Source organism: Trichomycterus rosablanca, chromosome 10 (genome assembly GCF_030014385.1).
Source record: "Trichomycterus rosablanca isolate fTriRos1 chromosome 10, fTriRos1.hap1, whole genome shotgun sequence".
NCBI classification, from domain to species: Eukaryota; Metazoa; Chordata; class Actinopteri; order Siluriformes; family Trichomycteridae; genus Trichomycterus; species Trichomycterus rosablanca.
The window spans coordinates 31,403,430-31,421,100 of NC_085997.1; the positions used below are offsets into that span (position 1 = coordinate 31,403,430).

Here is a 17,671-nt window from a genome sequence, read left to right on the forward strand (position 1 = left end):
AAGTGATGAAAAAAGACATGGACAGAGATCCAGACTAGCGTTCTGTGCTGAAAGATCTCTTCCTAGGCAAAGTGCGTCTCACTAATCAGCGAATAGCTGTTGTGTAGGCCTGAAGTGGGGAGGATTAGGAGCTCTCTGTGTACGCTGATTTGATGCTGATCAATGATTTGCGATATGGCCCTCTTACCCTAAAATTACCATGTCTATAGGGCAGTGCATGAAGAGGATGGGGGCTGGAAAATAGACAGGCTAATTTCCTCTGTAGTGCTGGGGTGGATTTGATGTATAGAGCTGCTGTGATTGCACTGGCTGCCTCTCTCAGCTGTTCCATTGTCCTTTATCCAAAAAAAGAGGGAATGACATGATGGAGACATTGGAGAGACAGAGAGGGCAGCGAGAGAAGGATAGCACGAGAGACCATGAAATAAGACATGATCAAATATGTGGAATTTGTTCCTAATGGAAGATTTGAGTCTGCACCATGCTAGAGGCATTGTTTTAGTCCTGTGATCATGAACAGAAGAGCACTTGAGCGACTTCAGCAGTCTGCAGCCCAACACACACATTCATCACATTAATTTGATAGCTCTTAATTACCATCTCGCCTAAACTAACACAGCCTCTGTTGTGATGTGTTGTGCTACAGTAAGGAAGGGGGTTGTAATTAACATAGCTCACAATAGAAAGGGGCTTTATTTTAATATGGAAGGGTGAGACGGTGAGCCATAGGGATGTAACGTCATAAATGTACTGATGTACTCGCTATTGAGCATAGCATATCTTTTAGCTTGTGGCAGACAGCATGGTACACTCAAACCCCAAACCTCCCCCATATATACATGGGATCAAGACCAGCAGCACCCCAATCAGCGAGCTGCAGCTGCACCTGTTACAATAGCACCCAAATAAGCAGGACCTTGGAGAAGATCCTTATTTTAAAAGATATTAACAAAAGAACTGGATGATAGAAAAAAGACAGCATGATATACTTTTCTAAGCACTGTTGGTCTTGTGGTAATATTGTTTTTTTACTGTGACAAGCAACTGTTAATGATAAAAATATGTTAGCATCAACTGTTTTATCTTCCCTCCTTTTTCCTGTTTTGTACTTTGTACATGTTGAATGCAAAAATCTTTACATTTATAGTTCTCCCCACTTGGTTTCAAGCTAGCTAGTTCTCAACATCTTGCTAGACTTGCTCAGATGAAAAAAAAACTGAATGATTAAAGTGTTATTGTTTGCACAGTTGACATTCGAATTTACCAAAATCAAACAACAGTGTGATTTATCGCTTAAACAATGCAGTAGAGTGGTGCTCGGGTGGCGCAGAGGTCTATTACTCTAATTCACTACTGCTTACATCTGGGTTCAAATCTCAGCAGTGCTATCGGCTGGCTGGGCATCTACACAGACATAAATGGCTATGTGTTTCCTGGTGGAACCAGACCTGCAGAGACCCTGACTAGGATGGAGCAGGAAAATGGAAATGAAATGAATAATGCTGCAAACATCTGTGCCCCATAGGCTAACAAACCCTAATTGGATTTGCTCTCTGGATGAGTCACTTAATGCCTCATTTTTGTCAGTGGCTGCCAGGTTCCCTATCAAATGCTTTGTTACATAGTGTGTCATAAACATGTATACATATGATTCATTTATTTTGACTTTTCTGCTAAGTTAGCCACTCTTTATGTACAGAAGAGTATTGACTTTATTGTTACATAAACTATTAGAATTATGTGTTTGTTTATTAGGATTTTAACATTATGTTTTACATTTTGGGTCTATTTATGACAGGACAGGTAGTTACTGGTTACACATGAATAATTAGTTTAAGTTCATGATGGCCAATTTTGTATCTTCAATTCACCTAACTTTTTGTACAGTGGGGGGAAACCAGAGCCCCCAGACAAAAACCATACAGGCACGGGGAGAACATGCAAACTCCATACAGAACGGTCCCAGACCACCCCACCTGGGAATCAAACCCAGGACCTTCTTGCTGTAAATCAACCATCTTGCGCCCTATTAGAAATTAATTTAAAAATGTTGAAATTTGAGAATATTGTAAGGCCAACCTTGTTCAGGTTGACAAACTCAAAAATGAACGACATACACACAAAGCTTTAAATTCTTTCCTCATTGTATTGTGTATTTCAAATAAGCTGGTAGCTAAAACACTACCAAACGTGTACTACATAAGTAGTAGCATACAATTACCGGTTAGGGACGACAGAGCATAGCTATGGCAGCAGTAAGCATTGGTCTACAAGGCACTGAGGGGATTTAGTCTGTCAAAAAAAGTCTATCAAAAAAAAAGAACTTAAATGATTGCATGTAAAACATAATGATGGATATCTTGTTGTCAGTCAAAGCCACTAGTATATAAATCTAGAGTATTAGGAACAGCACTGTCAAGTATCCCAAACATCCACGTCTTTCCTGTTTTTTGTTTCTTCCGTAAGGCCTTAGTGGAGGTGAGCATTGAGGTCATATTTTTCACAGAACTTGTCCGTAAGAGGGATGCAGGTAAGCAGCTCACACCACTCACACTTGACTGGATAGATGTAAAAAAGCACCACCAAACTGGAAAAGATTCCCAGAAAAAGTGCCAGCGACACTAGTATCTGGCAGCGCTTGCGGTACATGTCAACACGCCCAAAGCTGATGTACGGCAGGAAGGCGAAGGATAGAAAAAAGCCTGAGATGAAGCCACAGATGTGGGCGAAGTTGTCGATCCACGGTAACAGGCCAAAGGCAAAAAGAAAGAGAACCACGCAGAGCAGCTTGATGAAGGCACGCCACGGTCGCGTCAGGATCTGCCAGCTCTGGAACAGCTCTACGAACAGGCAGGCGAGGATGCCGAACTGAGAGCCGGCTGGACCCACCTGAGTAAAATTATGGTTAGAATAAGTTTTATTTTGGCCATAATTATACATAGCTGTCAGCTACCATGTGAATTATTTGGGTTTGTGTGAATTACTGCACCTCAGCTCTGTACGGGATAAATATAGCGCTCGCCAAGTTGCCTGTGACGCCACTGAGGATGTAAATGATGGAAATTCGCAGCCAGCCTGCTAGCTTCTCCAAATCCCTCAGGATGGTCATCTGGAAGCACACAGACACCAGGCAGTGCAGAATCCTGAAGAAACACAACATGTTTGCCTTGGTACGATGGGGGTATAGTAAAATAGTAGTGCTGTTTTTCAGTATGACCTGTCACTTACCCAGCATGTAGAAAGAGGGATAGCCACAGGCGATAGAACTGGTCTGGGACCTCTGGGTTGAGAAAAGGCAGCAGGCCACACACGTCATCCATGCAGTGCACCTGATGGGTAGGCATCATTAAAGCATGCTGCTTATACTAATAGGTTTGGGCTGCCACCTAGTGGGGAGCAATTCTAACAACAACTCAATAAAAAAAAGGGCATTTTATTTCATTATTCCCCTAACCATGCATTCACAGAGTCGCAAGTTATTGCAATGGTCCCCCAGAATTTCCTCACACCACAAGAGTTTAATAGAAGTAGAAACTAAACCTAAAATACATCACTTTTGTGTACCTATAAATACACCTCTTGTGTAAATGCTTACATATAACAACATTACCAGGATTGGTGGATACATTTATTAAAGTAAAAGAAAACCATTTAAACGTTATAAATAATAAGTCATTTTGTTGTTTAATTAATCTAACACACATTTAAATCTACCAAACGTATTGTTTGTTTGGAAATCAATTTGATGTGATATGTTTATGGCTTAGAAAACCTTGATGGTTGTCACAGTTTAATCAGATCTCAACACTAATTTTAATAGAAGATAAAGTAAACCCAGCTTTCAGCTTTTAAATGATCACTCTATTTATTAAAGATATTTCTTCAAAACCTCCATCACTTATGTTAAAAAGTAATTGCCTCCCTAAACCGTTTAATTGGTTGTGGCAGCCTTGTAAGTAACAACTGCAAATGTTTGAAGTAACTTTCAATTATAATTTTATATTGTTCTGGAGTCATTTTGGCCCACTCTACTTTGCAGAATTGTTTTTATTTGGCTATACTGAAGGGTTTTCGTGTGAACTATGTCATTCCATTTCATTTTCGGCATTTAGCAGAGGCTTTTATCCAAAGCGACTTATAGTATTGTGACAGTATACAGTCTGAGCAATTGAGGGTTAAAGTTCTTGCTCAAGGGCCCAACAGTGGCAACCTGGCAGTTGTGGGGCTTGAACCGGCAACCTTTTGATTACTAGTTCAGTACCTCAACCACTAGGCTACAACTGCCTTCGTGTTTAAGGTCTTGCCACAGCATCTCAATAAGATTCAAATCAGGACTTTGAGTCACAATTTTGTTTCTTTTGAGCCATTCAGAGCTGGACTTATACTGCTGCATAACCCAAATGTGCTTAAGGTTCAAGCCCCACATATGCCAGGCTGGAACTGTTGGACCCTTGAGCAAGGCCATTGACTCCTAATTGCTTGAATTGTTTTTGGTCACAACTGTAAGTCATTTTCAATAAAAGTGCTAAACGCTGTAATTCTACAAAAGCATTTAAGGTTTACTTGGGTTATCTTTGTCTAATCTTGGTGGCGTGGGGGCAAATAATTTTTCACAGCACTATATGTACTTTTAAAGGGTCTGCATAAGCATCAGGTATTCTAACAAGCATTCTAGGCTGAGACAATGGTGCTGGTACACAACATTGTTAGAAGTGTAAATTTACCTGAGAGCAAAGTGTCGCCTCTTCATGGAAATAACCCATCATAAAGTCACAGTATTCTCTGGATGTGATTTCACACCTGCATCAAGAAAATCACTTTATAGCTATTGAAACCTAAAAAAATAAAGATATTTCTTACATAAATAAGAAAGTCACTATAAAGGCTGTGTATTCCTGAAGGTCTATCACCTTCCTTTAGTTCCAATGCAACACGGCCTGCCTGTAATCACACAGTCAATGTGTGGCAGGTTTGTGTGGTTTCTGCTGCTGTACTTGGTGCAAATCTAAAAGAAGACAGAATATACCTCAAACACCTACTCAAAGTATATTTATCAAATCGCATAGTTTAAGATCAACCTAAACTTAATTTTATATTCATAACTTCTACAAATCACAAATCCCAGTGCATATAAAACTTACTGGCCACTTAGTGATGTCATCAGGCCACTCATGAGGTGGGACAGAGGCTGGCTCCAGACAAGTCCTAATATCATACCAAAGTCATTAAAAACATGAACAACTCACACCAGCATTGTACTAACTGATATTCAATATACACATTCAAAGCAATACCTGGGGTCCTGGTGGCAAACTGAACCGTAGGTGCGTAATTTTCCATCTACATATAGAACACTTGAGTGCTGAGGCCACTTAACCCATAGGGCCAATGTACTCTAAAAATCAGACAGAGAAAAAGTCATGCTTTATAGATTTGTAAAAACTACCCTGTTCCATGTAGTGGAGGTTTTAACTTATTTTCACATAGAAAATAATACAAAACATGAAACTAGGGAGGGTCAGGTTTTTTTGCATTCAAAGAATCAAAACTATTCAACATCTGTGCCTCCATGCCCCATGCCAGCCCCACTGCATGTGAGAGGTGGGCCGCTACAGTTGCTGGTCTTTATTTTTCCCTGTGGATTTCCCTCTTTGGAATGTGTTGGAGGCATTAAATCCGAAAAGTGCATAGAGTTACGAAACTTAATGTAGTTAATAAGTTAAAATATTACATATCTCTCAGTTAGGATGTTGTCAACTAAATACATGTACCTGTAACAGTTTTTAAAATATGGCTTTCTGTTTTTACCTGCATTGTACCTACTGTTCCAACTTTTTTGGAACTGGGTTTGTGATCAATCTTACAGTTTAACATTTACAGAATTTGTAACACTGATTACATCCATCTGTTTTATTTTACTAACTGCTTTATCATCTTCATGACAGGTTCACAGTTGCTTCAGTGCCAACCTGAACACCTGATGGCAAAGTAAAATGCATGACACGTGCACAAATACATTACTCAACTTACACCCAGCAAGAAGCAATTTAGGCTAGCCAATCCACCTTCTTGAATGCTTTGGGTGGTAGAAGGAAACTGGAGTACACATGGGAAACCCAGGTAAAAATAAGCAGAGTTCAGACCCAGGTTATTATGGGGTAATAACAGTGATTACTACTGAGAAAATTTAAGAAAACCAAATAAAGCATTAATAAGCTTCTAATGTTACCAAATAACTGCTGTATTCACTTCTTATATGCATCTATAATAGCTAGATATAAATGTCAAATACACATTCACTGGGTAAATTTACACAGCCGTGGTGCACAGAGAGGGATTAGTTGGCTGGTACTAACTGAACACTCCTCCTGAGTGGTCTGCACACAGCCAGATTGGTCATTGCGGACACAGCAGGCTGTGTGCCGCTCCTTCTCCCTCTTCTCCTGGATTAGATCATGCACCTGCTGGTCCTGGCGCATACAGGGAGAGAACTTGGCTCCCAAGTGAATCAGCGCCACCTACAGGAAAAAATATGACATTACATTCACTGTTAACACTCATAATGTAAGCTCTTCCAGTCAGTTACTATCCATATTGACAGGGTAACTTACTGAGTTTGGTCCAACCCAAAAGTTCTCTTGCTGCACAAACTTGGCATTCTCATAAACGCCTTTAGTTCTTAAAACCTACAACAAGAAACAACATAATGTAGATAAAACACAAGATTTAAGACTAAAGTGAAGTATTAGATAATATTAAGGCTCTACTTACAGAATCTACAGTCTCATGCTGGGAGAAGCCAATGGGTGCAATGCCATAGATAGAAACTGATAGAATAGTAATGAGCAAGTGGACGAATGTTATCCAGTATGTAAAGAAAGGCCTACAAAAGACAAACAAATATTTACATTATACACTGTAACACAGAAACTCATGTGGAGATGCTTTTAGCTGCCAATGTATAAGGGATATCTGCCTTGTATCTACATTTAATGTTCATTTTATCAGGTATATCCCAGTACAGAGTCCGTGCAACTGAGGCCTAGGGGCCTTCCTCAAGCAGTGGAAACCTAGCAGTGGTGGGGGCTTAAACCAGCAACCTTCCAATTACTAGTCCAGTACCATTACCACCATAACCACCGTAACCACCGTAACCACTATCACTGTCCTTGTGCATAGCAACAATTGTGTGACGGACCAAATATTCATACTTACAAAGTGTGCCAATGTGTTACATGTACTTGATAAAATGGTATATAAGTGTCAGTACAAGGAAGGTACGCCTAAGAAATAGGCAACTAGAAATGTCATTACAGCATGTAATATATCATTTTAATGACCATTCACTAGTTTGAATTGATTAAAAAGCACAATTTGCACACTATTAGGTAGCACCTGTTGTCGTTCATGTCTTCTATCTGTCTCTTCACATAGCTGTCAATGCGTTTGCGGTATGTGCGGTTGGTCAGCCTGCCCACAATGCCCAAGCCATACGGGCGTTTCTCACGAGAGAAGAGCTTCTTCACTGGCACTGCGATTCGCTGACCTCGTCTCTGGCCACTCACACTCACCACCTCCTGTCGTAAGCGTACTTTAGGCTGGACTGAAGTGCCCTCCTTTCCTTTCCTCCACCCCCGGTCTAATGGTCTGCAGAAAGAAAAGAGAGAAATAAACGAGTTAAACAGCGGCATACAAGTCTTAGATTTACTTCGCATTTCTTTTGCAAATGTTTAGCTTGAAGGTTTACTTTATCACTGCGATGGCTAACTGTTAAGTAACTACACTTTAATTTCACCATATGTAAACAATCGGACATGAGGATACGAGTATATCTGCAAGTTTGTGTTTTGAAGCTCACAGCATAAAGTGACTCCTCTCTAACTCAGGCTTTCCCAAGGCACTGCCAGTCAGACCCATCTCATCGGGCAGTTTGCTGGCATCATTTTCATGAAAGGCAGCCTCAGATGGCGACTCGAACACGTCATCTACATATGTGGATAGTTCCTCTTGTATCAGTCCATCCTAAACACACACACACACACACACACACACACACACACACACAAAATTCACTGTTATAAAATGTTCTAGCTCTAAAAGCAGGACTTTTATTCACTAATCAATTTTTGCAGACACCTTACTACAAAGCAGCTTACAATTAATATAGCTTACAACAGGATAGAAAAACAAGCACCTAACGGCAGTTTGGCAGGGGTTGGTCACACTACATAGTGAGTCACATTTGTGACTTGGATAGGCTACATGCATAAACTGTGCATCCTGCGGTAAACAGGCATGTATAATATAGTTAAAGGGTCATACAGAGAGTCAGTATTCGTAGCACTCCATAGTAGCAGTACCTTCAAAGTTTTACACTACTAGTAGTAGTAGTAGTACCATGGTTTGCAAACTTAATATATGAATATAAGATTATAGTATATAAACAATTACACTATTATAGCAGTTTTAAAAGTTATAAAAGTTTTTTTGTTGTCTAGAGAGACCTGTGGAACACTGCTGGAATTCTTACCCTTGTAAAGAAGGAGGTGTCCAGCTCATCAAGGAAGTCCACGGTGTCATCTTCAATGTAGCTGTTCAAAGCAAAGCTGCGTTTGTGTATGCGATTAATTGTGCCCTCTTTTAAGGAGCGTCCCTAAAAATGCAATCATCATTATGTTACATCATTATCATTATTATTACTTTCAAACTTTCATATTACTATCAATAATATTCTAGCCAAATACATTCTGAGCAACCATGAGGAATGACTGTCGTCATTACGCCACCATTGCAGCCAGCTTAACTGGCTAAATAATCTGTGGTGGACTGAACCAAATCCAGAAACAAATAGATTAGCTTTAGATAATTTTACATATCATTATAAAAACAAACAAGGCCACTGGAGTTTATTTAAACTGAGCTTTTCTCACGTCTTTATAGAGCTTGCTTCGTGCACAGGGGAAGTCATGCTGGAATAAGAAAGGGCCTTCCCTAAACTGTTGTTTCAAATTTGGAAGTATAGAATTTCCTTTAGATAATTGATGTATTACACCTGTTAGCAATTGTTGTGACTAAAACACAAAAATTAGAGTGGATGTTCTAACACTTGTCAATATAGTGTATGCATTTCTGGCATAGAGCTGTGTTAGCTTTTCAGAGTCTGACCTTCACCAAAGCTGCAGCTGCTCTGAAGCCCATCTTGGCGACTGACTCTCTCCTGCGCCTGTGTGGTGGCCGGTTTAAGCCAGAGCGAGAGCTGGTAAGCGAGCATAGAGAGATGGCGCCCGGGGTGATGGAAGGTTGACTGAAAGCTTCCACCTCGTCTAGGTTACGAAAGGCTCGACCTCGAGCCAATGGATCCACTATCTGTTGGGCAAGAGAATACCAAAGCTGACAAACAGTTTTACATAGGAGGTGCCACTAATCATGACAAAATATATATTAATGAGCAGTAGTAAAACACAATCCATAATAATAATAAAATACAAGCAGTTAAATACAATGGTCCATTTGGCTTTCCTACACTGGATTGTAAATAAATAATCTTGGGATCCACAGATTAAACTGCCAGCAGTGCTGTCGGCCAGTCGGACGTCTACATACAGACATGATTGGCTATGTCTGAGGGGTGGGTATTGTCCAAGGTTCCGCAATGGAGTGGCGTCTTTTGCAGAGTGTGTTACTGCATTGGACCCAGTGATTCAGGAGACACTGGACTCACTGTGACCCTGATCAGGATAAAGCAGTGGTAAAACATGAAAATTAAAATAAATTATTAAAAACATTCATTTATTTAATGTTTGTTTTACCACTGCTTTATCCTATTCAGGGTCACGGTGGGTACAATTCACTAGGTGAAACACCCTGGACATGTCACCGGTCAATCAAAGAGCTATTAAAACATGAAGTATAATTGTTTGTTTTCTTAAGTAATTACAAAGAAAATCATAACTGTATACAATGACAAATTTTTATATAAAACTTTTTCGTTCCATTAAACTAAAGAGGTGTATTTGTGGTTAGTGCTCATTAACCTTCTGCATGCCATGCTTTGCTGGAGGAACGTATAGTGGCGGTGGAGTCTCTGTGCTGGTTATGGAGATGTTGTCCTGGCTGGGCAGGTCCATCTCTCGGATCACCTGAGGTTTCAGCTTGCCATAGCGCTGATTGCAATGGCGTAGATACTTCCTCTGCCATTTCAGACTGGCGTCTGCATCCCTGCTTACCCCAAACCAGTCTGCTGTTCCCCTATGAAAATGGAAGAGCAGGATGAGCACAGCCAAATAGTGCGGTGATTACACTTAAATACTAAATCGCTAGTTAGAAACAATGTTATAGACATCCAATGTTATATCCTTCAAGTTCAAGTAAAGTCTTACCCTCACCCCAAGGTCAAACCTAAAATCCTTATGCCAAAACACTTTGATTAGGGTTATGATTAGGTTATGACTAGGGTCCTAATGGGGGAATATTGCCATCCATGAGAACGTCTTAGGGAAGATTTGGCTGTCCAGAATTATCCATAAACCAAAAAATTCTAATCAATATTAATCAAATAATTTATGTAAGGTAACTATGTATCCCCAAAATAATTTTTCTACTAATAACACAATCAGGATATTTTGGTAATGCTCTTATATTCTTCAGCCATTCATTATTAGATGGCCTGCAAGCTAACAACCAATTATTACAGTAAACTGAATTTCAATTTACATTCATTTTTAGCAATTATAAATTAGCAGCAAAATTTTTTAAAAAGAACTTCTTCCATTTATGCCGTAATTGCATTGCCATCAGCTGTAGTAGCACAGTATGAAGAATGATATGTACTATACAATGATGTCAGAAAAAGTAATTAATTACAAAGCACACATTAACATGTAAGAGCAAAATATTTCTTAGATAAGTGAGCCATCACAAAGTGTAATCATGAAAATGATTTCCTACAACACTGATAAACACATCTGCCTGCATATGACATTAGTCTAACAAAAATAATGGCTCAGTTATGAAACCTGAAAACACAGAAAACAAGGAAACATCTGTCCAATTTTGCCAGTGAAGAAATGCCTATAATAAGCATCTATTATAAACATAAGACCATTTCCAAAAACGTCCTACACATGAACAACCTGATAATTCTGTATTATACTTAGTATGAGTAGTATTCCCCCTCCTGTCTCCATCTTCCTCTTTCTGTTTAATGTTTGTACATTAAGGGTAGTGGGAGGATGTAATGATTGTTTAGAGTACAGGACACTTAGTAATAACAGGCCAAAGCTGTGTTTCATTACAGAGACCAGCTGGAAGTTGCCTCTTTAAGACGGAATAGAAGACAAAGTGAGGGTCCATTTCATTGCTGCCCCTCTATGTTATTCTTATATTCCCAAACACTTGTGAAATATACACATACACAGCTTTCTTCAGCAAAAAAATATGACATAGAAAACTCTGATTTGGTTACAAAAAAACTCAAATTTGGTTACATAAAAATGAGATGATCAAAGACAATGTTAAAATCCCTGGCCTTAATAAAAACCACCAAACATAGGTAAATCTACAGTAATGAGCTTAAATCCTATTAAGGGATGCTGGCCTTAGGTTAATGTAGCCAGCTAGATGGAGCCCAAGCACAAGTAAAATGTCTATTGCAGAAAAAGCAGCAAACAAGATTAATGAGTTAGTTTTACTTAAAGTGAGTCAAGATCTGCTCAATGCACAGTATTAAAGCTTTGCTAAGGATTTACCCATCAACACACCTGTTCTTTTCTCCAGTTTGAAAGGTCATGTCTCAGATTGATACAAAATGACATCAGCTATCCCTCTGGCACATGATGACCTGGCCGAGACCTGATTCCAGTCAAATATGCTAGAAAGACGGACTGTCACTGACTGAGTAGCTTAGACTGATTCCAAACTCTGGCTGTGTGACTGATCCACCTTAAAAAGAAGCTCTCCGCCTGATCCTCTATTCCAGCAACTGGGTGCTGAACTGCTGCCTCTCCTAAAAGCCCTGCATGATGAGTGTGTGTAAACACCCTCTAAAAACACCAGCTTTAGCTATACAAAAAGAGAGGGAGGACTTGCCTCTGCTTGAAGAAAGCATGTACTACACATAAACTTCTGACCAATTTGTTCAACTATACAAGTAAACACAGAACTTACCACATAATCCTAAACATTAAATAATGGACATGCTTCTCAGATTTAATACAGTAGGGTTTTTTAAATTACAAATCTAATTTATTAAAAATCAAACCAAGAACATTTGTTAAATTCACCATGTCTGTACCCCAACAACATAAAAAAACATATGTCCTTCTGCTTTCTGCTACAAAGTGTATAAAGCAACTGATGGGCTAAATTTGTATAGCCACAGGGTTCATCTATATGGAAGGTAGCTCATAAAATGGACAATAAATGTACAAACAAGATAGGTAAACCTAATAAAGTGGTCAGGGACTGTTTACAAGACAAAGAGTGGAACCAGCACTGCAGTGAATACTGACAGTGGATAATGCACAGAAGTAAACTGCTTACATTTAAAGTTGGCATGAATATATTCAACTGACCAAGAGTTTCTTAGGTAAGGTTTTATATGCAGTTTAAAAACTGAAATTAGAAATTCCAGATTAATGCAAATCTGAATACCACTCTCTGTGACTAATGACAATTATTAAGTTGATTTAATTATTTATACAACTAAAGAAATACTTCTTACTTGTACTTTTTTTTCTTAGTTTCTTATTTTATTTTATTTTTATACTTATCTTAGTTTATTCCTATTTCATTCATGTCACACACAGAGGCCTGGGTAACTGTATTTCGTTTTTATCATGTATGTGGTTGAATGACAATAAAGCTAAGTCTGAGTCTGATATGAACTGGATGGTAAAATGTAAAAGAATTTGCATTCAGTATAAAACAGAATTAAGTGCAAGACAAATATTTTGCCGTAGAGCTACTTGGAACATCAGTCTGGAAAAGCTTAGCATGGCATGAGCCACGTCTGGCATTAGAATTCAAACCTACCTGGTATGCTTTTCCCACAAAGAGTAACACAATCAAGACCAGATCCACTATGTTATCCTTAATTATTCATTCCTAACAGCAGAGGCTAGACAGACTGCACGCTCCAGAACAAAGCAAATTCCCTGTGGCAAGCACTACTGCTCTTCTTTCTCTTTGTGTTCGTATGAAGGCGCTACTTTCTTTCATTAGTGAGTAGGAGTTTGTTTGTTCTGACACAATTATCTAGAAATCCAGCATGAGTAAGGTTTGCATACCTCTCTGGTGGCTGTTTCAGCACAGCTGCATTCGGTGCTGTTTGTTATTAACATTCTAAACAAGATTAATAAATTTTTCTTACATTACACTAAACTGCACTCCACTACCAGGTTGCTGCTGTTGGGCCCTTGAGCAAGGCCCTTAACCCTCAATTGCTGTATACTGTAAGTCGCTTTGAATAAAGGCGTTTGCTAAATACTGAAAATGTAAATGTAAATGAGATGAATGTGGAGTTGGTGAATGAAAGGCATTTGTCCTTTTGCTCTGAGTCACTCGTTGCTTGACAGTACCTGAGCACAATTTGGGGCAGTGACTGGCGTCTGGTGGCGTCCAGTCGAGAGAAACACTGGCCATTAACCAGCACTGTGCTTATCTGCTCAAAGCGAACCCGTTTCCCTACAGGGCTAAAAACATGGTCCAGCAAGAGGAGGAGAAGAGGAAATCAGAGAAAGGTAAAAGAAGAAAAAGAGTAAAGTTAGTTAGTAAATAGCTTTGTAAGAAAACTAAAAAGTAAACATTTACTATTGCAGAAATTCAGAAAGGTAAGTCAGACAGCAAGATAGGTAAGCATCAAGCAGAAAGAATTTCAAAGTAAATGTACGCCCAAATGCCACAGCAGGTAATGAGAAACGTATGCTGTTCTAACGGGGATGAATGTCTAATCAAGTGCAGATAAAATGTACAATAGCGATTTGGAATAGAAAACAACTGCAAAAAAAACGCCACAATATTTTATCTGGTACAACACCTTGGTGCACAGTAAAACAATCACACAAAAACACTAACAAGCTGCACAAAACATTCTTTGCTAACGAGGTGTGACCACTGATTTGACAAATTCCATTTAGTACATGCAGCTGAACAACATCATTTAGTTGTACTGATGTTTATCTGCATGCCTAATTCCAAAACAATCATGTCCATGTGTTTATGTGCCCCTACCTCTTGATGGTCTGTGTGAGGGAAGGTTTACACAGTACTGATGGTCTGCGTGAGGCATAGGGGTCCACCGGCAGAAATCTGAGCTGAAAGTTCTCTGTGGGCACACTGGCACTGCGCAGGAAAAGACTGTTCTGTGCCCATGGCTGCAGGAGAACATACAAACGTATTAGTACTTATGTACTATGTACTGTGGTTTTCTGTAAAAGAAATGTAATATACTTTTGCTGACTGTTGGATGCAAATTGACAAATATTCTGGTCTGCTCCACATTTGTTTTTGCTTTGAATGAGGTATTAGTGACTGCATTAGTAACTTATTATAACTTATCTACAGAGAGTTAGTTTCTGATTATTATATGTTGGTTGATAGACACAGTTCTGTGTAATCAAATGTGAGAAAAGCTGAAAATTTAAAAAAATCACATCAGGACATTCCTGATGATGTGGTTACATTTATAATGTTCTGAACTTTAAGATAGAAAGACTTGTTGATAAACCAGCTGTTTTTAATGGTACATAAAGTGCTGGTCATGGCTGAGGCACTTGGAATTACACTTCTTGGAAGAACCCATAATGCATATGGGTTACATCTGTGAAGCCATGACCAAAGAAAAAACAATGTGGGTGACTACAATAGCATGATGTGAATTCACTCATTAAATAGCCACAGCTCCATTTACAAAAATGCCTTGTTTTAGTCTTATCAGTGTCTTTATTTGAGAGCTGGGTGACTATCATATACTGTCAGCTCCAGAATTATTGGCACGCTTGGTGAAGATGGTTAAAAAGGTTATGAAAATCATGTTCTTAATTTGCTTAATCTCAAACTGAAAACAGGAGATAAACTGAACCATGTAAAATAAATTTATTATATTTACATGATCAGTGTGAAATACATTAATCTGAAGAAAAAAAACTTGAAAACTTATTTTTTAAGCAAAACACAACAGGCCAAGCCACGGTAATGCTTGATTCTGTGAATTTGAGTCAAAATCTGTTAAAATCTCCAATCACGACCTGATGGTGGCAGCAGAAGCCAGATTTCACTTAAATCCTCAGGTACGTTACTGAGCCCTTTTGAGCCGGGTGCCACAAATTTTTGAGCTGGTTAATATAGGAAAGTTGTATTGTTTACTGTCAGGATGTCAATATTACACTAGATTAGAGATTAGTAGTATTAGTAATCTGATATTAGGATTCAATTGGATTGTGCACAACTTGGCTGAACCACTCAATTTGTGCAGGACATATTTGTATCAGTCATTCATTCAACTTTGGTAACAATTTTACACTCTTCAGGGTGGGCACAGCTCTTGTTTAAACAAGACTGGGCACAAGATGAGGAATAACCCATGGACTGGAAGCCAGTCTACTGCAGCATCACACACATTTTCTCACTATCTCCCACATGAAATGAATTTGGAGCAGGCAGTTCATCAACTGTCTGTTAGTCCATATATTAGTACAAAGTGTTTATTTCTTTGTAACCTGTACATTTACAGTCAAAATGTAAAACTTGTAAATTTGTAAACAGAATATGTATAATACCTGTAGAAAGATGTTGTGATCCTCAATCGGGCCTTGTGTGGTGGGAATATCCAAATGAAGCCAAGGCGGCTTCTTTCTCTGCTGGCTGTCATTGCTGCTGCACTCCTCGTCAGATTCAGCCATGCTCAGCCCCTCTACCCGGATCTGCCAGCTGGACAGAGAGAAACACTCAAACACTCATCGTACATGTGAATATGAGTGAAAAACACAAAATGCTGTGATGATTTATGTAAGACTTTAATCCCCAGTTCCATCTGGTGCCATGACAGGGTCCTGTCATTATTATGAACAGATATAGTAACTGCTTGCATATCATCAACACCATCATATTTATTTTATATGCATATTTCTCAATCTATTAAGAGTTTGTTAATGCCTGTCATTTTCACTTCAACAATGAGCAATAAAAAGCATTTATCAAAGACACCACCTCTGTTGTGACCACACATATACAAATGTGGATGAATGCAACTCACAAAACACAAGAAATAGAAATTTAGAAATAGTGTTCAGCACAAAACAACTTAAAAGCTTAAAATGTTTTGCTTTTTGCAGATTTGCCTACATGCAGGATGGTCACAAGCCCTTATGTTTTAATGCCTAATCCGTAAAGGAGCGGCTTGCACTTGGCTACTGAAGCGCAAGGTGTAGCCCTGCACCTACAAGATTGAAAAGGAACCAAAGTACAAGAAGCTTAACTAAAGTAGAATAATACTGTAGCTAAAAAGTCACTTACAAAAAAAGACTGATGAAATAAATGAGATGGCTTTAAAGTTCCTAGACGCTCTGATCAACCTAAAAAGTTAAATATAAATGGACTAGCACATACTTCCTCTGACATACATGACACCTGGACAGCTGGTCCTGGATTTTGTAAAGTTGCTTTGAGGCAATGTCTATTGTAAAAAGTGCTATACAAATAAAGCTGACTTGACTTGACACCTTTGTTTTTAGAACAGAACAGGTCAGTGGCAGATTCTTACAGAAAGCCTTTACCACATACAGAGAATTATTGTGCTGGTGCCTCAACCAGTCCATAGAAGTCACTTTAGCAAGGGCATCTCTATGTGCACTTACCTTCCTCAGGGATGGCCAACTGTCTGTTGAGGCACACAACAGTGACAACCGAAACTTGAACCCAGGTTTCAGTAGAGGTGGAATGGCACACATAACTGTAATGCATGTATCCAGTAACATTTTGGACCAATTAAATGCATTACGTCTCATCAGGCTCTTCATTAGCAAGACAGCAAAATGCAATGCCATGTTTGCCCTGGTCGGGCATTCATGTCACCATGTGCTTATTATTTATTTATTCAGTACCTATAATAGCAGGTACACTGTGTGTGTGTGTGTGTGTGTGTGTGTGAGCACTGATCCTAACTCGGTAATGGCCAAAATTGTAGCTTTGCCTTTGTAGGGCAGAGCTCTTGTCTGATGTAAGGGCATGTTCCAAAGACATTTTAAGGCAGGAAGAAACCAAAGTGGTGTTTTTTTTTTTTCTTTCAGAAAGTAGAAACACAAATCTTGAAAAATGTCCCTCCACAACAATTTTACCACACCCTAACCAAACCACAGTTTCCCAGAAAAATACACAGTGAAATTGGAGGTTCGGGAAAAGTTTATGATATGACCTTTACTTTTGCCTAAAATAATTGGCAGACAGATACGTATTTGTCATGTCTAGTAATTTTTCATTGCTCTGCTTCGCCTTTGCACATGGCACCAACGTTTTACAGTAATGCACATGATTAATCAGCACTGTCCAAAGTGTCCATGTCCATATGTGCTTTCATCCAAAAATATCAGTGATAGCTTGTTTTCTGCCCAGCATGCACCACACACTTTACTTCAGCTGTAAGATTAGCAAACATAATACTACAAAATAACTGTTA

General features: G+C 39.0%; 1 protein-coding gene across 2 annotated transcripts in view; it reads right to left on the reverse strand.

Annotated features, from left to right (window-relative positions):
* Window positions 1-2,126: 2,126 nt before the first annotated feature.
* rhbdf1b (rhomboid 5 homolog 1b (Drosophila)) overlaps window positions 2,127-17,671 on the reverse strand; it is a 28,124-nt gene continuing 12,579 nt past the window's right edge. The window contains exons 2-18 of one of the 2 annotated variants that reach the window (XM_063003809.1): window positions 15,777-15,927; window positions 14,230-14,372; window positions 10,035-10,248; window positions 9,166-9,366; window positions 8,531-8,653; window positions 7,859-8,022; window positions 7,396-7,647; window positions 6,772-6,883; window positions 6,612-6,686; window positions 6,357-6,518; window positions 5,295-5,395; window positions 5,142-5,205; window positions 4,911-5,005; window positions 4,725-4,800; window positions 3,229-3,329; window positions 2,990-3,143; window positions 2,127-2,889 (exon numbers count right to left, since the gene is read on the reverse strand). In XM_063003809.1, the coding sequence (XP_062859879.1) occupies window positions 2,470-2,889; window positions 2,990-3,143; window positions 3,229-3,329; window positions 4,725-4,800; window positions 4,911-5,005; window positions 5,142-5,205; window positions 5,295-5,395; window positions 6,357-6,518; window positions 6,612-6,686; window positions 6,772-6,883; window positions 7,396-7,647; window positions 7,859-8,022; window positions 8,531-8,653; window positions 9,166-9,366; window positions 10,035-10,248; window positions 14,230-14,372; window positions 15,777-15,899 (2,580 nt within the window). In that variant the 5' untranslated portion in view covers window positions 15,900-15,927 and the 3' untranslated portion in view covers window positions 2,127-2,469. Of the gene's footprint in view, window positions 2,890-2,989; window positions 3,144-3,228; window positions 3,330-4,724; window positions 4,801-4,910; window positions 5,006-5,141; window positions 5,206-5,294; window positions 5,396-6,356; window positions 6,519-6,611; window positions 6,687-6,771; window positions 6,884-7,395; window positions 7,648-7,858; window positions 8,023-8,530; window positions 8,654-9,165; window positions 9,367-10,034; window positions 10,249-11,759; window positions 11,818-14,229; window positions 14,373-15,776; window positions 15,928-17,671 lie in introns of those variants that run through there. The other variant, XM_063003810.1, reaches the window with a different exon arrangement.